General features: G+C 40.9%; 8 protein-coding genes across 10 annotated transcripts; 4 read left to right on the top strand and 4 right to left on the bottom strand.

The window, feature by feature from the left end:
• Positions 1–25: 25 nt before the first annotated feature.
• IntS8 (Integrator 8) lies at positions 26–4046 on the top strand. The gene is made up of 10 exons (XM_966131.4): positions 26–428; positions 477–668; positions 715–931; positions 1195–1630; positions 1678–1899; positions 1949–2591; positions 2639–2884; positions 2935–3187; positions 3343–3461; positions 3509–4046. The coding sequence occupies exons 1-10, from the start codon at positions 311–313 to the stop codon at positions 3958–3960; spliced, it is 2898 nt and encodes a 965-aa protein (XP_971224.1). The 5' UTR covers positions 26–310; the 3' UTR covers positions 3961–4046.
• Positions 3953–6147, bottom strand: Sac1 (Sac1 phosphatase). Its single transcript, XM_966197.5, has 2 exons — positions 5832–6147; positions 3953–5783 (listed from the first exon to the last, which is right to left on the bottom strand). The coding sequence occupies exons 1-2, from the start codon at positions 5864–5866 to the stop codon at positions 4079–4081; spliced, it is 1740 nt and encodes a 579-aa protein (XP_971290.1). The 5' UTR covers positions 5867–6147; the 3' UTR covers positions 3953–4078.
• Positions 6148–7642: 1495 nt separating this feature from the next.
• LOC107398176 (uncharacterized) lies at positions 7643–9263 on the bottom strand. The gene is made up of 3 exons (XM_015981374.2): positions 9109–9263; positions 8656–9052; positions 7643–8608 (listed from the first exon to the last, which is right to left on the bottom strand). Exons 2-3 carry the CDS (start codon positions 9021–9023, stop codon positions 7795–7797), a joined length of 1182 nt encoding a protein of 393 aa, XP_015836860.1. The 5' UTR covers positions 9024–9052; positions 9109–9263; the 3' UTR covers positions 7643–7794.
• A 7-nt stretch (positions 9264–9270) lies between these two features.
• On the top strand, positions 9271–10207 carry l(1)G0004 (lethal (1) G0004). The gene is made up of 2 exons (XM_966258.4): positions 9271–9771; positions 9823–10207. Exons 1-2 carry the CDS (start codon positions 9388–9390, stop codon positions 10165–10167), a joined length of 729 nt encoding a protein of 242 aa, XP_971351.1. The 5' UTR covers positions 9271–9387; the 3' UTR covers positions 10168–10207.
• Positions 10146–10678, bottom strand: Vti1b (Vesicle transport through interaction with t-SNAREs 1b). Its single transcript, XM_008197083.3, has one exon. The coding sequence runs from the start codon at positions 10531–10533 to the stop codon at positions 10183–10185; it is 351 nt and encodes a 116-aa protein (XP_008195305.1). The 5' UTR covers positions 10534–10678; the 3' UTR covers positions 10146–10182.
• A 173-nt stretch (positions 10679–10851) lies between these two features.
• Cpap1-d (cuticular protein analogous to peritrophins 1-D) lies at positions 10852–12273 on the bottom strand. The gene is made up of 3 exons (NM_001168439.1): positions 12249–12273; positions 11067–11254; positions 10852–11015 (listed from the first exon to the last, which is right to left on the bottom strand). The coding sequence occupies exons 1-3, from the start codon at positions 12271–12273 to the stop codon at positions 10884–10886; spliced, it is 345 nt and encodes a 114-aa protein (NP_001161911.1). The 3' UTR covers positions 10852–10883.
• Positions 12274–12739: 466 nt separating this feature from the next.
• Positions 12740–15435, top strand: ergic53. Its single transcript, XM_966437.5, has 7 exons — positions 12740–12968; positions 13213–13367; positions 13414–13586; positions 13638–13933; positions 13983–14086; positions 14515–15101; positions 15151–15435. The coding sequence occupies exons 1-7, from the start codon at positions 12794–12796 to the stop codon at positions 15185–15187; spliced, it is 1527 nt and encodes a 508-aa protein (XP_971530.1). The 5' UTR covers positions 12740–12793; the 3' UTR covers positions 15188–15435.
• A 37-nt stretch (positions 15436–15472) lies between these two features.
• BTBD9 (BTB (POZ) domain containing 9) lies at positions 15473–18633 on the top strand. Of its 3 annotated transcripts, none has more exons than XM_008197084.3 (8): positions 15473–15602; positions 15711–15901; positions 16240–16632; positions 16677–16938; positions 16985–17204; positions 17255–17414; positions 17465–17696; positions 17864–18633. In XM_008197084.3, exons 2-8 carry the CDS (start codon positions 15725–15727, stop codon positions 18250–18252), a joined length of 1833 nt encoding a protein of 610 aa, XP_008195306.1. In that variant the 5' UTR covers positions 15473–15602; positions 15711–15724; the 3' UTR covers positions 18253–18633. The 3 variants fall into 3 exon arrangements, with proteins under 3 accessions (XP_008195306.1, XP_008195307.1, XP_008195308.1); XM_008197085.3 differs by having other exon boundaries at positions 15486–15602; positions 15684–15901; XM_008197086.3 differs by having other exon boundaries at positions 15488–15602; positions 15725–15901.
• Positions 18634–20223: the final 1590 nt, after the last annotated feature.

Below are 20223 nucleotides of genomic sequence, written 5' to 3'. Positions count from 1 at the left end.
GCGCCCAAAACTCACAAAAATACACACAAACACCACCGAAACGTCACTCCTCGCGCTGTCACTTGTCCAACACGAGCGGTGCTAAGCGCCCCAGCGACCACCAAACCATCCCACGGTTTTAAACCACCCACCGAACCAAACCAGATTCAAGCGAAACCAGTTTCGCGACCACTGTCGCAAATTTCAACTCGAACAACAAAAATCAAACTGGAAAAACAAGCCGAAAAACCATCGCATTTTTGAAAAAAATCAGTAACTTCACTGCGTCAGGTTGGCACCGGATGTAAACATAACCTAAAGTTAAAATACCATGGAGGTTGATTTGTTGCGTCCAGGGACAGTCCCGATAGCCCCCGACACTGTCCTCTGGTTCGAGTTTTTGCTCCACCATGACCTCCTACTGAGCCACCTCCAAAAACCAGTCCCAGGTAGGTAGGCCCCTCTCTTTCGATTTCAAACATTAAAACTTATTCAAGACCCGGGACCCACGGAATTAATTGCCAAATTCTCCGATGCCATCGCTGATACGCTACGAAATCGACTGGAGACCGAAAACGGCGACGTTATGCTCATAGAATCAATGCACGAAAATGTGAAACAACCGGCGAAAAATATCGCCCTGAAAATACTATCGTTGAAAGTTGCAGCGTTTATTAAATGGGACCTGGGTGTGTATTTTACACTTTATTCGCCTTTTAAACCATAAACTTGTAGCACAAATCAGGTCGTTGCCCTTCAAGACCCAAATCCATTTATTGCAAGTCTTACTATATTTTACTAATGATAAAACAACGGCCGAAATACCAAATATTGACCTCAAACCGGACGAGTCTGTCCCATCGCCCTATCTCTTCGCCCTTGTGGTGTACCATAGGTGGTTACTTAATGTCACCATGCACAGGATTACCTCAAACTGGCAAATGCGGCTAGGGTACGATCCAATTAAAAAAAAACATTAATTTTTTTACCCTGATCGTTTCATGTATTTTGACTACCTTTCTTTAGTTGGGATTTCATGTCATTTAAGACACGAGCCGGAAGCGAGTGTCGTAATTTTGATAGTATTAATTGATAATACTATATATAATATAATACTATGATAATAATGAAATTAGAATTTTTCATTAAGTGAAGTACGATCAGTGGAAAAAATACTGTAACAAACTCTTGATTAATGCTTTTGTTGCAATTTAGCAACACGGAGATATCACCAGCGGAAGAGAACATAATTTGCTCGCACGAGAATGTGCGGAAAACGGTTGAATTCCTCAAAAGTGCGCTCAGCTGGGACGAAGTCCCCAGTATGCTAACTTTCGATTGCTTCAAACTGCCAACTGAGACCAACGATCTTGAATTCGATTGGTCCTCAGCTCAGAGTATCACAAAAGAGGAGTTTAGCGCCCAATTAAACTACGACTTGGGGACGTTTTTCTTCTACAAGGAGGACTACAACATGGCTCGTGACCATTTTGCTAAATGCTTGAGTAGTTACAAAGCCATGAAAGATAATAACGGTTTTGTTAAATTTAATGTAAGTGTGCTGGAGGTGTATGTGAGGGCATGTAGCGGCGATGGTTCAAAAGGCAGTCTTTTGGAACAGTTGAATACGTCCGTGGTCAACCAGTTCATGGTAGTATTATTTTGGCCAGTTAATGGCAAACATTAAGTGCCTTTTAGGGGATTACTTCAATTTTACAACAGGATAATATTTTGCGTGAAATCCCCCTCTCACATCGAATTACGCTCGAGTTGGACATTCAGGGGGCTTTATCGAGTGGCACGTTCACAGTTGCTCGCGATTTATTAAATAAAATCAGGGCCTTGAACGTGGTCAGGTGTGTTTTGGACCAAAAACCCACCTATCATTGCTCACTTAAAAGTGGCGATATTTTAATTTGGGTATATTTATTAAAAAAATGTTTTTTTGCACCTAATTACGTAATTCAAGGCTGTCGAAGCAACGTGGAAGTCACTCAACGACACTGATAAACATTTGGTTAAGAAATTCATCCTAGACTTGGTCCTAAAAAACGAAATCCCTGATCTTTTGTCGTGTGTTCAAGCCAATGAAACACTTGCAAAATTATTTGATAAGAGCGACCTCAGTTTTATTAAAACCACCGAAAGTCACGACGAAATACCCGAATCTTTGTACAAGACAAGTTGGACGCTGTACGATTGTTTTAAGAAACGTAAACCCAAATTGGAAATTAAACAACTGGAGCAAGACTTAATTGCAACTTACGACCATAAGGAAATTCGCGAGTTGTTGAAAAAAATCAGCATGAACCAACTTGCAACTAACGTCTGGAATATCAACGCACAGTGGGATTTACCGATTCCCATCCAGTCAGTGATTAAGTCATTGCCGAAAGGTTTCTTGCATGATTTCAGTTTCGTTATGATGGCCAAAGCCAGGGAACAAATGTTGAATAAAGTGTGGAACTCATCGCTTGAGTTGTTACTAATTTTGGACAAAGAGCTCGGTTCTGGTAACGGTAACATTGGCAAATTATCACGTCTGATAAGCTGGGAGATACTACTAGTGCAAATAACCCAACTGTTGGAGGAGTGGCCAAAAAGCACCATTGGTATTTTTTTGGGGTGCTTAAAACCAGTTTTAAAACTTTGATTTCAGACAAGGTGGCCCTTGCCGATGCGTGTGAGGCTTGCCTCCAAACCAACAACGAATCAGTCTTGCCACGCACCGAAATAACAGAACAGTGCGTCCTTTGTTTGCTAAATCTCGGCCGTTGGGAGTTTTTAATTAATTGCGATAAAAGGTGGCCCTCGTTTGAAATCACCTCAGCGATTGCGTTAGCCTGCCAGGAATTGATCAAGCAGAAAGGGAACAAAAAATTATCCAAGAATTTGTGGGAGATTGGTCCGCTGGTCACACTTTTACGTCCATTTTTTTTAAAGAATCTGTTACAGTCTTGCCAATTTTTGGCCATGCCCCGCAACAATCAAAACGGGGGAATTCCGGAAATTCGGTGTTTCACGACGCTCAAGCACAGATAACTAATTTGCGAAATAACGTAATGGCGATTTTTGGTAAACTGAGAGACTCGACTGTTTTGGCTGTGGTTATTTCGATGTTGGCACGACTGCATAATATTCTGAAGGATGAGACCAGCTTGGAGGTGCAGGTGGATTATGTGATGCTTTGGCCGGCCGTGATCAGCAAGTGAGTAATTTTTTTTTATCAAGAAACAATTTCTGACGTAAGGTGAACGTAAAAATATTTAAAACGCCGGATTGTGGTTTAAAATAAAATAAATGTACAGGACAATGTGTAGAGAATTTAATTTTCTTCTCCAAACTACTGTAATAATTTTTTAGCGCCAATTCATACAACATGAAAATAGCCCACGACGTTCTTTCCCAAATGGTAACTCAAGCCCTCCAGTACTATCCAACAAGCATTCCTTGGTTGAGGCTATTGGGGGACATAAATTTCGGTAATTTGTTCAATTTCTGTTAACTTGACCCGAAATTTAAATTGTAGCAAACGGTCATTACAACGTATCTTTGAAATATTATCTCAAATCCCTGCTAATTTACAACGACTATTTCAACATTCCGGTGCGTCACGACGACCACGTCTTCCGCCGCATGATTAAGTGTTGCATAGCCTTGGGGTGCAACACCCAGGCGGCCGTTCTGTGCCAATTCCTGGAAGAGCCCGACTATGTTTTAGCGTTCCGTATATTGGGGGACCAGAAATATTGCAATGACGCCGTCGATGCGTATTACCATTGCATTTGGGACACCAATATTCTGGAATATCTGATACACACCCACAACAAACGGGGGGAGTACCAGAGACGCAAATGCGCAACGCAGGTGATTGGCTCGTTGGAGGTGAATTCGAACAACAACGAGGAGATTCAAAGGGAAGCGAGTAATTTACGGAAAAGCACGTTTCTGAGGGCGCTATGCAAACAATACGTGTTTTAACAGTTCTATTATGTAATAATAGCTACAATTGTAAAAATAATCACTGTGTGGCTTAAACGGTAGAAATAAAATTTAAACAAAATATACATACACCGGTATAAAAGCAACAACTGATAGACTAGGTTTGCACAAGTCGGGGCTTATCGACGAATTCGGTGCCGTGTCTGAAGATGGTGTAGGCCGTCGCGGCCATCATCGAGCCCCAAAATAGGAGATAAAGGAGCGATTCGGTCGAATACTCCGTCGGACAGACAGCCGACGCCACAAACATTGCCACAGCTACAAGAAAAACAGACGGGAATGTTATATACCTCCAGCCGCGGTCAACGCTCAACGGGGACAAGACCTCGCAGTTCCCATGGAACAAATCAATCGCATCCTGCCGGAAGCCATCCATCAAATTATTCTTATAATACCGAGTCAACGAATTGATCCCATCGCGCAAAAGCCCAAACTTGGTGCGTTTCCCCGTCCGCGTATAATCCGTCTTCAGCGCCCCGGTCCCCGAATATTGCGTACTGATAACGTCGGCATTATCCGCCCACACATTCTTAAAAACAACCTCAAACGACCCGTACGGATCCAACTTTTGCCCCCTTTGCAAAATCCCCAATTTTTGCAAAACGATTTCGAGGTTTCGCCTCGCCAGCATGCTCTGCACCACGTTGGTGCGGTCGAGACAATCGACACAGTTCGTCCGGAAGACCCCCTCCTGGAGCCCCGACAAGGACCCGTCCCTCAACATCAGGAAAAAACCCATCTCGTCCTGATCCAACGCCACACGATCGATTAAAATCGACAGCCGGTCCCAGCGCATTTTGCGACACTCTCCGTGGAAATCAAACGGCTCGTAGCACACGGACGGGTACGCTAGCGTGGCAATTGCATCCTTGAACGCCTTCTCCAGCTTGCCTTCGGCCCCCTTTTGGTCGACCAGATTTAGCAACACCTGCTTACCGTAGAGCACCGCCACCGTCTCCAGGTGCTTCTGGCAGGCGGCGTGGTGCTCCTGTGGGTCGATTTCTAGTAACGTTGGGGGCGGCTTGTACCGCAAATCCGGGTTTTGGGTCCAGAACAGCGGGATGGAACCTCTGATTTGGACAAAACTCGCGCGGTCGCCTTGATATTCAACGATTTGCTCCGTTTCGACGAAGTTTGCAACGTTTCCGTCCTTGTCAATGCCCCTGCGGTACAAGCGAGTCCCCGCTCGGGTGATGCTACGTCTGGAGATGATCGACCAAGTGAAACTCTGACCGTTGATCACGCACTGGTTAATTGAGACGAAACCGTGCAAGAGGGGAAGCCCAAATTTGCGAAACTCTGGGCGTTTGAACTGTGTTAGGAGATGACTGTTCCAGACGAATCTGGCGTCAGCTCGCTCCAAGAGAGACAGCTTCCAGGAATCGGGGCCGAAGTCGTGCAAGCGTTGCATGGAATGCGTCAAGTCGTAGCTGTAGCTGAAGTAGTGGTACGGTGTGGATAACACTTGCTCCACCATGTTCAGGTAGGTGTTATTGTCGCTGATTTGCTCCTGGGTCAGGTGGAGAGTGCTGCGCGCGTAGGGCAATAATTCGGCTTTGGCGAGGCGCCATATCGCGTGCGATGCTATATAACCGACAAACTCACGCTGCGTTACGATGACCAAGTAGCGGCCCGCAAGCAAAGTTATGGAACCGAGGACTCCGCAGAAGTCTTTGCGGCTGCTGGTGGCTGGGATCTGGCCGACGTTTCGTTGTAGTGAGATGGTTTCAGATGGACGGTCGATTATAAGCAAAGACTCCTCCGACTTGGGCTCGATGTAAAACTTCTCAGGGGTGGTGTGTCTGGAAGGTGGTGGTCAAGGGGGCGTGGACTTCAGCCTCGGTACTTACAAAGTTAGGTCGTTGAAGACATCAGAAGACGACATGGCTGCGATTTTACTGATTTTGCGGCTAAACTGCTACATTATTGAGGCGGAGGACTGGAATTTGTTGCGATAAATTCAAGGTTAACCAATTGACATTTGACATGTCGGGTTAAAAAATCACCACCAACGTTACGGCGAAAGCCACCAAATTAATCGAATTAATTATTTCTCTCTTTTATTCACGAAACATACATTCCACACCCACAATCTCAATTAATTATTAATTGATATTCATTAATTCCTAACAATAACTTTAAAATTCGAAAATTTGATGATCAAATCGTGGTTTGGTTGGCATTGCTGGAGTGCGTTCATAAAGATACTCTGAGTCTACTCTAGGTCTATAGTCGTTCATAAAGCCGTCCAAATGATCGTGCACAAATTGTGCGACTGTTCATAAATTGTCGCGTGATATACCCGGAGTGTTCGTGAATCGCCGTGCTCAAAAGTCCGGCGTTTTTCACCGGACATGCGCATTCGTATTTGGTTTGACGCTGTCAACCATTTGACACCTTGTTGATGTTTTTGCGGTTTTTGCACTACCTGCTCTGAATTGAATTTGCATACAAGAACTTTTTTCATGGGCTATGACTGTTATTTTGCGGTCACTTATTCTAATATAAAAGTGTTCAAACTATTCCAAACATTAGATTATAAAATTAAAACTATGAGTAGCTGTGAGGAAAAGTTAAAACAGGTGTTCACTGAAAACGGTGAACCTTTGAAAACCGATGAAGGCTATTTGGTGTTTCAGCAGCAGGCAGGTAAGTCAGCTTAATGTCTTGTTGGTAGTGTACTACCTAATTGTGTACTTATTGTCGCAGATGGCTGCCTTGTCATTGTGGAAAATAATGATGCTGGGTCTGCTTCGACTTCAAATTCAGATAAAAGAACGGCTGATAAAAGAATCAAATGGTGCCATAATGCAATTATCAACCTAATTGCATTTCGGAAAGAGTTGGACCCGGAATTTCGTTCAACAACCCAGAAAAACGAAGTGGTTTGGAAAAAACTTGCATCGAAAATGAAAGAAATGGGTTTTATGTACACTTCGGTACAATGCAACGACAAGTGGCGCTATTTAAAAAGTAGATATGCTACAAAAAAAGATAATATGGGCAATAGAGGAAGTGGGGAAGATCGAATGGATTTTGAATATTTCGAGAGCATGGATGATTTTTTGGGAAAAAAGCATTCTATATCACCAATTGCGATCGCTTCCTCATCGCGAGGGGATACCAGTAAGTTACTGCTGACTGCTGCTAAAATAATAACGGCTACACAATGCGTGTTTATTTTGTTACTACAGTAAAAGTTGTATTTAAATTGTTAACTACTGCTTTTTAGTACCCACCGATGTGGAGGAGCAAGATTTGCCTGAAGAGGCAACGCCCCCCAAACAATTAAAAGTTAAAAGTAGAATTAGCGGCAGTATTAAAGGTAAAAAAACACCGATGCAAACAATTATAGATACAATGAATAAGAATGTGGAATCCCGAGAAAGTAGACGCACACAACGTCATGAAGAACTATTAGCCTTACGTAGACAATCGTTGAATGTATTTTCCGATAAAATGGATGCTCTTATTAAAGCAATAACTGCACCAAAAGAAGAGAAATAATGCTTTTCAGTTCATGTTTGTTTTTTTCGTTTATTACTTGCGATTTGTGACTGACTATTAAAATAAGAGTTTTTGTTTTGTTTTTGTATTTTATATGAATATGTCTAAATACTAAATATAATTTTGTTATTCACTAAAAAAAAGATTTTCTTAAATAACATATATTTTTAAGAAGTACAAAAAAATACCAGCAATTTGGAACACGTTAAAGATGAAGTTTACGATAACTTTACAATAGAGGTAGGTATAACCCTATAAGTAACTTAAATATACCAATTAACAAAAACTTACAAGAAAAGCGTACAATTAATGTCGATTAAGAAATATTTGACGACATAAAGCATCACGTCGTCTCCGTCCTTCTATTGCCACGTTTTCACCAATGCCATCGTCACCATCATTATTATTTACTACATAATCAATTCCATTGTTAATATAGTCATCAATATGGAGATCATGAAAGTCTAGACAGACATTGTGTAATACGCATGCAGCTATCACAGTTGCAGGAATTAATTTAGTATCATTCATGTCTAAAAACTTGAGTCGCCTAAATCTTCCAAATAGAAGAGCAAACGATCGTTCGATTACTTGGCGCGTCTGTGCATGTACAGTGTTGAAGTATACCTGTGCTGCATTCAGGTTACCCCTATTTATGTATGGTGCAATACACCATGGTAAATTAGGGTATGCTTTATCTCCAATTAAATAATGTTCTTCGGCAAAGTAATGACCCATGTTGGCATTGACAGCATTATAAAAATCACTGTTTTTAAATATTCTGCTATCACTTACAGATCCTGGATAACCAATGAATGCATCTGTAAATTTCAATGAAGGTACTGCGATAGCTTGCAGCGTAAAAGCATAGTTGCATTTTCGTGTAATATAGGATTGAGGATCCTCTTTAGGAGCTTTGATTTCCACGTATGTACCATCAATGGCCCCAATGCAGTGTGGCATTCTGGCAAATGCATGAAATCTTCTCTCAACATTTTGTAATTGCATCCCTTCTGGCCATTTTATAATAGTTGGTGCTACGGCATTTAGAATTTTTACTACTCGTTTGAAACACTGTGAAAGAGATGACTTTGCTAGTCCAAATCTTTCTCCAACTGATCTAAAATCAACAATATTATAACGTGGAGTTATAATATTTTAGCTAACCTGTATGAATCGGGTGTTACGAGTATCCATATAACTGACAACAATTGTTTTTCGACTTGAACAGTACTTCGTCCAGTAGCAGCTTGTCGCATTAAATAGGGGCCAACTGTTTGTAAGAGTTGTTCATAAGCCTCAATGGTTACTCGAAAATGTTGCTGAAATTCTTGCTTGGTATAACCAGAAATTGTTGCTTCAATATAATTCTCAATACGTTGAGGTTTCTTAATTTTCCTACTTTTTATAAGCATCATCGTAACAATATTTTCTTCATCAGTTACATCGCTGTCCTCATCAGAAGAATATGTAACCGGAATGCCAAATAACATTTCCGATGATAATACAACAGGGATAGTAATTATGTCATTCATTGTTACGGTTCGTTTGTTGAATTGGTGGGCTTAAATGTACCTATGCCATAAACGGACCAAAGAGCTGATATTATTTGTCACTTACCTACTTTAAACGACAGGTTATATTTTTATGTCAAACAATTACAAGAGTGTCAACTGTCATGTTGCAGTCTACTTCAACCGTTCATAAACTTCAGAAAGCTCTGCATTCACTCTAGGTGAAAATTGCCTTACTCTGACGTCACAACAACACAAGATACTTTAGTTTATGAACGCACTCCTGCGCTCTTTCTGACGTTTCGTCAACACGTGCACCTAACCTTAAAGGGTTATGGTTTTAAAATAGCCAATTTTGCCCCAAATCCGCGACTAGTGTTACAAAATGGCCACGCAAGCCGATGTTAACATCGAAACTGACAATTTCGAGCCGAAGAGGGCCACCAAGCGGCGAAATGACTCGCTAGGGGAGGCCCCCATGGAAGTGGTCGCTCACAACGGGATCGAAGGCAAGGTCCGCAACAGACCCAGACATAAAAGGTCCAGGACAAAGTCGTACTCCGAGACCAAGGACAACATGAGGAAAGTACCAGTCCCTGCGCACAGGTACACCCCTTTGAAGGAAAACTGGCTTAAAATTTTCACCCCAATTGTGGAGCATTTGAAACTACAAGTGAGGTTTAATCTAAAGACGCGGAACGTCGAGGTGAAGACGTGTGACGAGACTGAGGATATTGGCAATTTGCAGAAAGCCGCTGATTTTGTTAAAGTAAATAAACACGAGTGTGGTTTTTGGGTTGTGGCTTAAGTTGGGTTTCAGGCTTTTGTGTACGGTTTTGACGTGGATGATGCCTTGGCTCTGCTGCGTTTGGACGACTTGTTCATTGAGACTTTCGAGATTAAGGACGTGAAGACACTCAAGGGGGACCACCAGTCGCGGGCCATTGGCCGGCTTGCGGGTAAAGGCGGGCGCACGAAATTCACAATCGAGAACGTCACCAAAACTAGGATAGTCCTGGCGGACAGCAAGATCCACATTTTGGGCAGTTTCCAAAACATTCAACTCGCCAGGAGGGCGATTTGTAACTTAATTCTAGGATCACCACCGTCGAAGGTTTACGGGCAGTTGCGAAACATCGCGTCTAGAGTATCTGAACGAATGTAGTATTTATTTAATAAATCATTTCTTGAAAAATTTCAAATAAGTGAGTGAGACAAGTATGGCGATTTCTATGATTATAATCAAGATGAGGATGAGTTTGTTGTAAATGGCGTTGCGCCCCATTTGCTTAAGCACCGATTTTGCGGTGTCCAGCTGTTCGTTGGCGTTTTCAAGCCGCCCCCTGGTCCGCAACAAGGTTTCTCGCTGCTCATTTAATTCTGAGACGACTTCGTTTCCGATTTGTTCCGTCTCGATGGCGATTTGGTTCGATCTTGCTAGGCTTTCACCCGTTCGTTCCAACGTTGCACGCCCCTCGAGCACCACTTGTCTGTTGTGGGCCCCCCAATCGTAGTTCGACTCGTTGAACATTTTGACCCAACTTTACAGTACACTATTTCACATGGGCGTTTTTGCACGAATTGTTAATAGCTAATTATAATTAATTAACAATAAATAATTGATAAAAAAATTTCTTGGTTATGTTCATTAAAAATGGCGGTGATAACAAATAAGTGCGGTGTTTTCAAAATCGTTTCCCAAAATTGTGATTAAAGTGATAATTGGTTACGAATTCGAACGGAGACTGCCAGTTTGAGGTAATGCACCTATTTCCAGCCCAATTGGTACATAAATTATGTGGTTTTGCGCCTTTGTAACCTCACTTTTATTGTGTGAAATGAGACATTTGGAGCAATAAATAATTTAATGAGACTGCGTTTTTACAAATCTATGTACGGCGAGCCGCACCTGACGTTATAAAACTGGTCGCAGACCTGGAACTGTTCGTTGAACAAGGTCCCATTCGTGCACAAGAATGATGCTGCAGAATTGTATTCACACCGATGATACGCCTAAAATTGGGAAATTGTGTGTTCTATGGTCAGTTTTGCGTAATGTGATACCTGGCACCCGGTTTCGATGTCGGCGTAATATCCGGGGTTGCGTCCGAGACAAGTGAAGCCTGTGGGGGGCACTGAGGCCAAAGTGGGGTATAAAGGGGGGCTGTGAGGGAGGTGTAGGTCGTGGTAGGCGTCGTAAGGCGAGTGTCCGGGGATTATGTAATGGCCCCCGTGCACCGACAAGATTAATACTAAAAATAATAGAGTTATTGGTATTGGAAGTAATAAATTTGTAGGTGTAGTTAAAGCGTCAGTTTTGGAATTCTAGTTCAGTGACGCAATTTGAAAAGGGGGCAAGCACGACTGGGGTTATAAATAATTTTGTTGCAACAGGTTGTTTACTGTTATTGTTTATTTGGAGGGATAAGTGAAATTCTCCCTTCTCCAATAAAAATTTTGACTATTTTATATCGTCTTTTGCGCTATCGATATAATTTGAATAGGTAATAGATTTCATAAATGACCTTACGTATTATTTGTACTCTCTTTGGCCTTGCTTTCTTCAGAGGTATTTTAACATTGACCAGAATAAATTTGAACAAAGTTTAAATCAGATAAAATTTCAATAACCAATGTCACGACCAATTACGGCGTCAAACTATTGCACAAACTTTGAATCACTTTTCACTTTGTAATGGAATTAAGTAGTCATGAGGCGTTCACTTAAAATCCAAGTATTTTTTAATAAATACACAAGAAAAACACAATTTATTCTTTTACGAAAATTGCACAAATAACAAATCGAGTAAATGAACTTTAGTAGTGATTTTTGCTTTTTCTCTATTGTATACAGAAAAAATATTTTTTTCAGTTTTAATTGAGCACCAATTCTTTTAATGGTTCGATTTATTACCACAATTTCTTTAGTCGGTTTTTTAGTTTATGATTAACTTTAAGAATATTTTTTGTTAAATAAATAAATAAAAAAGAGATTTTTCAAAATATTTCAATATTTTGGGTGTGACAAAAATTTTTGATTTTTAAAACTCAAAATTTGTCAAAAATTTTCAGAAAGAACTAGATTTTTTTCTTACGCTGGCCACAGTTAGCTTAAAAACAATGGGTAAATGGACAATAGGTATTTGACAACTGTTTGTTATAGGTATTTTAACAATAAAATGAGTTGGTTCATTGTTCATTAATTTTGAAATTCAATATTTTTTTTATAAAGCAGTTTTTACTCACAACATGCAACCACCAAAGCCTTCATTATTTAATAACAAACACCACTAATTACTTTCCCGAAATAGACCAGTTCGGTCCAAGCAGATACTGAGCAATAATAAAAAATTACCCCTTAATGCTAATATATTTGTTGGTGGGTTAATCTGGGTCACAGGCCATGATAGCCGCTCACTATTTACAATATCGGTGTTTTTAAATAATCATTGCCCTTATTAAACTAGTTCTTTTCAAATTACCTTTTTTAAAAAGGTCACTTTCCGTTCGCAAGGTCACTACTCCCCCACATTCTTGTGCGATGGTTGTATACTATCCTAGCATTTGTTAATTGCTATCCAATTATAATTGTGTAATAAGTAAAAATCGTAAAAAAATCAAATAAACCGATTGTTCCCATTAAGTCAAGTGTTGGTTTTGCACTCATTACTCAACTGATTACCATGCTAATTGCTCAATTACAAATTCAAACTGTGCGCTTGATTTAAACAGGGTGTTTCGTTCGTTAGATTGGCAACGCCAGGCCAGACGATTGTGCGCGTGTTGTAAACATGGAGCGAGTAGGTTTATATTTAAATAAAAAAATTGTAGTGTTTTTAATTGGAATTGTATTAAGTGCCGTGAACGCAAATCTAGTACATAAAAAATTCGAGTACAAATATTCATTCAAGCCCCCATACTTGGCCCAAAAGGACGGTTCGGTACCGTTTTGGGAATACGGTGGAAGTAAGTGGTATTTTTTAAGTACACGTAGGTAGTTTCGGGCACCAATCACCGACTCATCACTATTGAGACATCTCTCTCTAATCCACGTAATCCAACAGAGACGACCGATCGCGTCTCGTCGTCCAATTGACAGATTTTTGACACGTAACTAACCAACAAAATCACATCTGTTTTGCGAAATTTCGCATAAAAATTAAGGATTAAGTCGTGGTGTGTTAAAAGTGGGTTTGGGTTTGTATTTTAGATGCGATAGCGAGTGCGGAAAAGGTGCGAATTGCCCCGTCCCTTCGCAGCCAGAAGGGGGCTATATGGACCAAAAACCCCATCAATTTCGACTGGTGGGAAGTCGATATTGCGTTCAGAGTCACAGGGCGGGGGCGCGTGGGGGCTGACGGATTGGTGAGTCCCGTAAAAGTAAAACTGCAGGCTTGAGGGACAATTCTAGGCGTTTTGGTACACTCAAAGCAAGGGGGCTTATGATGGCGAGGTTTTCGGCTCGTCTGACCAATGGGTGGGTCTTGGTATATTTTTTGACTCGTTTGACAATGATGGTAAACACAACAACCCTTACATCATGGCTGTGGTCAACGATGGGACCCAACAATTCGCCCATCAACTGTAACCACTTTGTTAATTTTTTTATCAATTAATTGATAATTGTTTTTGAAGTGATGGGAGTACGCAAATGTTGGCCGGTTGTTTGCGCGATTTCCGTAACAAACCTTTCCCCACAAGGGCCAAAATTGAATATTACCAAAATATTCTCACAGTATTATTCCATAATGGTATGACTAATAACGAACAAGATTACGAGGTTTGTTTGAGGGCTGAAAATGTTGTTTTGCCCAAAAGTGGATATTTCGGACTTTCGGCAGCGACAGGTGGATTGGCTGATGATCATGACGTCATTCATTTCTTAACCAATAGCTTACATCTACCGGGTCAGATCAGCACTTCGAATGCGGGTAAGTCAGTTGGTGGTGCCGTAACTTTGGCTCTGATTGGCTGTTGCAGTGCCGGGGGAGGAGCAACAAAAGCTGACTCAGGAGTATCAGGATTACCAACGGAAATTAGAGCAGCAGAAGGCCGACTATAGGAAGGAGCATCCTGATGAGCAGGTAAAAATTTTGCATCGAAGTGGCCTTTGTTCTTTAAATTTGATATGTAGAACTGATAAAGTTCCATTTTTTCTACTCAAAAAGACACTTGACTGTCAATTATAGCAAGCCATGATTAATGGCAATGATCGCGAAACAAACGAGGTGGCTTTGATTGGCATCGTGAGCTGTCATTCAAATTAAAAGTAGGTCACAATCTGTCAAATATATTTAATTGAAAGTGATTTGATCTTATCTGTCAGCATCATAGATAATTATTTGCAAAATAAGATAGATAGTTCCGTTTAAAGTGGCCTGTGACATTGATATTACGTTGGCAACATTGGGCTCAAATTTAAACGTCAGGTCACTGTTGACAATTTAATTTAAAATCAAAGGCGACTTTTTATTGGCGATTTTTTAAACTGGAAATGTTCGTGTGATTTTAGAAAGACCCCGACATTGACGAATGGTTCGAGTCGGACAGCCAGCGCGAGTTGCGCCAGATTTTCCAAGGCCAGAATCAAATTTTCCAAGTCGTCCGTGAATTAAACAACAAATTGGACGAAGTTGTTGGTCGTCAAGAGCGCACAATGAGTTTAATTACACAAAGTGCCGGTGGAGTGGCAGCACCGTCGGCTACAGGCCACGCCCCTGCCCCAGCAGGTGGTTACGCAGGTGATACGATCAGGAGACACGAAGTCGATGCTGTTTTTAATAATCAGAATCAAATTTTGAACACGGCGAGAGAAATTCGGCAATTTATACTGGAATTGAAGACGAGAGCTGACACTATTTTGAATAATCAAGCCAAGCAACCAACGGCCCAAGTACAGTCAGTGGGGTATGATACGCAGTCGCTTATTTCCGAAATGAGAGATGGGTTGAACCATGTCAAGCAAAATGTGGCTCAAGTGGCGCAAAAAATCGACCAAAGTCCTGGCGGGTGTCCTAGTGTTTCGTGCGTTTCGGTCACTACTTTGTTGGTTATAACAGTGGTGCAGTTGTTGGTGATTTTAGGGTACAATATTTACAGGTATGTTGTTCGTTTTTGACTTGTGGTGTGTTAATAATTGTTTTTCCAGAGATAATAAAGACAGTCAAGCGAAGAAATTCTATTAGATTTGGTTGTGAAAGTTGTGAGATAAGCTAAGAATGACACCCAATGGTCACAAAAATTGTTAACCGTCTTCCCTTTTATTATTTATTGTACAGTTACGTTTAATGATTCCTAATGTGTATAATAAGTGATTTTTGTTTGCCACTTACTCTGTTTTGAAAGACTTAAATTCCTTTTGTGTATATGTAAGAGTGGAATGTACTTTTTTACATTTTTAGATGTTAAATTAATAAAAGTCGGTAAAGAACAATCTTTTTTTTTTTTTTTCATTCCGGACCTGTCCCGAGCAGATGGCGTCACTTGTGAATTCTGACAGATGCCATCTGTCAAATTCCGAGGGACGCATTTGCGATGTTTTTGTGAGTGTTTTGGTGGATTTTCCGCAAAAAAAGTGAATAAGAACAATTACTAAGCAATGTAAGTACCCCAAACCCCGTCCCGACATGTTCGAAACGTTCCATTTTCTTATGGACTTTCTTTTGAACTTGTTCAATGAAGTCCGCAACAACAAGATAAAATTATCAGTTTTCGATGCCAAGATGAGCAGCAGTTCGCAATACATGCAAAATTCAAACGCCAAGAACTCGACTGTCGTCCGTTTGGGGGATATTGAGCACCTGGCTCAGCTGTCGGAGAATTTGTCTGCGTTGTGCTTGAGCCACGAATATGCGGATATCACGCTCGTAATCGAGGGGCAGAAGCTCTACGCGCACAAGGTATGCCAAAAACAAGCCCAACGCACGTTTGCCTCGTTAAACGGGTGATAAGATAGCGATTTTAGGAGTTTTCCGCATATTTGTCTGAACCGTTATGTATTCATCTATTATGCAAAAATGTAATGCGTCGCTTTTTATTTTACGTAATGGTTGGAAATAACAACTTGTCGATAATAAACAACAGCAATTCATTAATAATATATTAAAGTATAAGTTTATTGAGACGCACGATTTTTCGAGCACGACGGCGTAGCCGTCGTGCTCGAAAGACAGCAAGTGTTTCAAGACCAGTTATCCATAATACGTTACTTTCTTATGCTTGAAACCGCCACTTTTAGGTGATTTTGGCGGCACGAAGCGAATATTTCCGCGCTTTGCTCTACGGCGGTTTGAAAGAATCGAACCAATCGGAGATCGTCCTGCCCGATGCCCCCGTCAAGGCTTTCAAAATCCTATTAAAATACATCTACACGGGCCACATGTTCTTGATGACTTTAAAAGAAGACGTAATTTTAGACACTCTAGGGTTAGCACACCAGTACGGCTTTCAAGACTTGGAAACAGCAATATCCGACATTCTCAAACAATTGTTGGCCTTGCGCAACGTCTGTGCGATTCTGGACACCGCACATTTGTACGGCTTAGAGAAATTAGTTGATGTTTGTCACGCGTTTTTAGACAGACATGCCTCGGAAATACTGCTTCATGAATCATTCCTGCAGCTTTCACAAGTGAGTGAATTGTTTGGTAGAAAAAACCTACTTGATTTTCATAGGCTTCACTGGTCGAGTTGTTACAAAGAGATTCTTTTTTCGCACCAGAGGTCGAAATATTCAGAGGAGTGTGCAACTGGTGCACTGCTAATGACGATAAAGACGATCGCGTTATGAAATGTGTGAGGTTGCCTTTGATGAGTGTCGCTGATTTGTTGTCAGTTGTAAGACCGGCTGGATTGGTCAAACCTGACGCACTTTTAGACGCGATAGCTGAACGGACCAATGTCAGGTTGAGCAGTCTGCCACATCGCGGACAATTAAGTAAGTTTTAATTTTTCTGAAGTGTCATTGTCATTATTTTGTGTAGTATTGGAGGAAAACGTTGCCTCGCCTCGAATGGGCTCGAAAGTCGTTGCGGGGGAATTACTTGAGTATTTGTTAGACGGTGACTATTACACCTATGACATGGAGAAGGGCTATACGAGGCACCCTATAAACGGGCCGGGGGATCAAGGGATTATCATTAAACTGGGAATGCCTTCAATCATCAATCACATCCGCATGTTGTTGTGGGATCGTGATTTGAGGTTTGGGGATTTTCTCACAATTTTTCCCCCAAACAATGCCACTTTTCCAGGTCATATTCGTACTACATTGAAGTGTCCATGGAGCAAAAAGACTGGGTCAGAGTGGTGGATTATAGTCATTATTGTTGTAGGTCTTGGCAGTATTTGTATTTCGAAAATCGTGTCGTGCAGTTTATTCGAATTGTCGGTACACACAACACTGTTAATAAGGTGCGTTATATTTTTTTTGTATCTTATTTTGTTGCTAATTGGTGTTCTAGGTGTTTCATTTAGTTTCGTTTGAAGCTTCGTGTAAATTAAGCATTCCCAAAATGGTAAACGATATCATTTGTCCGAATTACAATGTAGCGACTTTGGATAAGAGTGCTGTGGTTATAGAGGGCGTTAGTCGGTCAAGAAATGCGCTACTGAACGGCGACACGAAGCATTACGATTGGGATTCAGGTTACACGTGTCACCAGCTAGGATCAGGGGCCATTCTGATCCAACTAGGTACGATTTGTACCCTCCTCAAAAAATTAATTTACCATCAGTATCAACCTTAGTTTTTTTGTAACATTCTAATAGCTGAAGCAGATTTTCAAAAGTTTGCGAGTTAGGCATTTTACGTGTTTTTTTAAATATTAGCAACCGAAAAATTCTGAATGAAAATTCCCCAGGCCAGCCGTACGTGATCTCAAGCCTGCGCCTCCTGCTGTGGGACTGCGACGACCGCACTTACAGCTACTACATAGAATCGTCGGTAAATGTATGGGACTGGGAGATGGTGGTCGACCACACGCGCGAAAACTGCAAATCCTGGCAGCTGATCAGATTCCCTCCGCGACCAGTCGTCTTTATCCGGATCGTAGGAACGCACAATTCGGCCAATGAGGTGTTCCACTGCGTCCACTTTGAGTGCCCCTCGTGCGAAGACCAGGGCAGTTCGGGCTCCGCCAAACCGTCAACTAGCAAGAGTATTACTCCAGAGAAAGACGTGTCGATGCAAACGGCGGAAATCGCCACCGAAGCCGAAGAGATGAATTCGGAGGAGGAGGACAAAATATGAAAGACAGCATCACGTAATTTGTTTATTAATTTCTTTATGTATTGTTGGCTTTCAATAATGATCGTGTCCAGTTTTTATTTCATTATGACTACTTTGTTTTGAGGGATTAACACAACACTAATCGCGGGCGTAAAATGATATTATTTCCGGGGGGGAGTGAGGGCAATGTGTGATGCATTTGGGTAGAGAATTTGTGATAATTTGTTGGAAAATTAAGTGATGAAGATTCCTTTTCCAAACGTTAGCAATAAATTATTCAAAATGTGACTATAATGTTTGTCGGGTGTTATTGCTTAGACTTTTAACACTGTACTAAGAGTATTTTTATGATGTTTTATGTGAAAAGAGAAACTTTACAAATAAAGGTAGAGATTGTTGCTATTTTGACATTACCATGCACCCAAACACCCAAAAGTTCCTCTAATTCCCAAGTGACCAAAATCATTTACTAAATTTCCGGTTTGTGCTTAAAATTTTCACTACTCGTTCAGTACTATCTCAAAATGCGAGTTTTTTCGCAAAAATTAATTATTCTTTTCATGGAAATTCGTATTCTATGAAACAGTGAGCAGATAAGGAGCTTAAATCTAGCCTTGAGCACAATTTTTACATTTGTTATGACTTCAAATTACACCGAACAAGATTTAACCAAAAAGAAAAATAGTTTTGTAATTTGTCAGATAATTTTTCTTATAAATCTGATTGAATAAATAAAAACAGGGGTGTTATCACGATTTTTTTGCTTTTCTGTTTTTTTATTTTATAAAAACGTGTCCAACTCTCGGAAAAGACAAGAATTACACAATTTTTCGCCCAATTTAGGTAGTTGTTTCCCTGTTTGTTTTTATAGAATTTCCAGTTGAAAAAAGTGTCCTTCAAGTTTTTTGTAATCACTCGGTATGTTTTCTCAACGGAATACTACCGCATATTAAGATGCTAAAATCCCTCCTAGCGAAGCCAACAAAGCTGCATTATTTTCGATAACGGAACGATCAGAGGTCAAGAAATCATCATCAATCACATGAAAATTTTGATGCGACGAAAACAAATCGTAATCACAGTAGAAAAGAAGAAATGGTGGATACAGTCAGTCACATGAGAGATTTATGAGCCAGGATTTGCGTAGTAAAAACAGATTGTTTTATCTTTTTACAAACTTGAAGAAAATCCCCATTTAAATTGTTAAAATTCATTGTAAGGAAATATTTACGTAACGATATGCAAAGGTGATACTAGCAAAAAACAACCCAATAACAACAAAATTTTTAGTCCAGTGTTATGCAAAAATGTTTGCGTAGAAATTTGATCAAGACGTGATAATAAAACCTGTTTGGACACTCGCAAGAAACCTTCAATATTCAGCTGCCGACTTTCTATATTTGTAGCGAATTGTTGCCATTTCGGGGCATAATTAATTACACCGCGAAAATATCCAAAAGCTGATTTTTTTTAACATTAGCTAAACTGGAACTGGTGCTCTGAATTTTACAGTCGTTAATTTATCCACGATTTCGCTATCAATATTTAACGAAAAAATGGACTTTGGGTAGTCAGAGCAGGCGACCTTGAGGCAAGCGCGTCAAAACCACTGTTATCTCTGGGGCTCCCTTAATCGGGGGCGCATAACACCTGCCCGGAGCCGAAAAATCCGATCGTCGCAAGCGCAAACAACAACGTCTTTCATTCATATACGTGGTGCTTGGACAAGGACGTAGGGGAGATTCCGAAAGTGAGAAGGCGACATAACCTGTTACATAAAACAAGGACGACCGTTCTTGCAAGAGAGAGAGAAGGTCGCCAGGAGATTCCGCCAGCCGTTAGGGTCGCCATACAAGCAGAGAGTTCATCGGCCGGCAATGAATTTGCCCGAGATTGCAGGAACTGGACAAAAATCTGTCGGCATTAAGGTCGAAAATTCGCACTTTGGCGGGCAACTCGGACAGGTTGCACGCTCTACGCCACTGGTTGTTA

The sequence above is a fragment of the Tribolium castaneum genome, chromosome 3 (genome assembly GCF_031307605.1).
Source record: "Tribolium castaneum strain GA2 chromosome 3, icTriCast1.1, whole genome shotgun sequence".
Lineage (NCBI taxonomy): Eukaryota > Metazoa > Arthropoda > Insecta > Coleoptera > Tenebrionidae > Tribolium > Tribolium castaneum.
This window is presented reverse-complemented; position numbering and strand designations above follow the sequence as displayed.

Coding starts and splice junctions, on each gene's coding strand:
- BTBD9 (XM_008197084.3), top strand. CDS start 15,725: ATGAGCAGCAGTTCGCAATACATGCAAAATTCAAACGCCAAGAACTCG. Junction 16,939..16,984: donor GCCACATCGCGGACAATTAA/GTAAGTTTTAAT, acceptor TATTTTGTGTAG/TATTGGAGGAAAACGTTGCC. Junction 17,415..17,464: donor CACACAACACTGTTAATAAG/GTGCGTTATATT, acceptor TTGGTGTTCTAG/GTGTTTCATTTAGTTTCGTT.
- Cpap1-d (NM_001168439.1), bottom strand. CDS start 12,273: ATGAAGGCTTTGGTGGTTGCATGTT. Junction 11,255..12,248: donor GGCTTTGGTGGTTGCATGTT/GTGAGTAAAAAC, acceptor TATTATTTTTAG/TATTAATCTTGTCGGTGCAC. Junction 11,016..11,066: donor ACATCGAAACCGGGTGCCAG/GTATCACATTAC, acceptor TCCCAATTTTAG/GCGTATCATCGGTGTGAATA.
- Sac1 (XM_966197.5), bottom strand. CDS start 5,866: ATGTCGTCTTCTGATGTCTTCAACGACCTAACTTT. Junction 5,784..5,831: donor GTCTTCAACGACCTAACTTT/GTAAGTACCGAG, acceptor ACCACCTTCCAG/ACACACCACCCCTGAGAAGT.
- Vti1b (XM_008197083.3), bottom strand. CDS start 10,533: ATGTTCAACGAGTCGAACTACGATTGGGGGGCCCACAACAGACAAGTG.
- LOC107398176 (XM_015981374.2), bottom strand. CDS start 9,023: ATGAATGACATAATTACTATCCCTGTTGTATTATCATCGGAAATGTTA. Junction 8,609..8,655: donor GTAACACCCGATTCATACAG/GTTAGCTAAAAT, acceptor TGTTGATTTTAG/ATCAGTTGGAGAAAGATTTG.
- IntS8 (XM_966131.4), top strand. CDS start 311: ATGGAGGTTGATTTGTTGCGTCCAGGGACAGTCCCGATAGCCCCCGAC. Junction 1,900..1,948: donor GTGGCGATATTTTAATTTGG/GTATATTTATTA, acceptor ACGTAATTCAAG/GCTGTCGAAGCAACGTGGAA. Junction 3,462..3,508: donor ATTGGGGGACATAAATTTCG/GTAATTTGTTCA, acceptor TTTAAATTGTAG/CAAACGGTCATTACAACGTA.
- ergic53 (XM_966437.5), top strand. CDS start 12,794: ATGGAGCGAGTAGGTTTATATTTAAATAAAAAAATTGTAGTGTTTTTA. Junction 13,587..13,637: donor CAACAATTCGCCCATCAACT/GTAACCACTTTG, acceptor TTGTTTTTGAAG/TGATGGGAGTACGCAAATGT. Junction 15,102..15,150: donor TTAGGGTACAATATTTACAG/GTATGTTGTTCG, acceptor TTGTTTTTCCAG/AGATAATAAAGACAGTCAAG.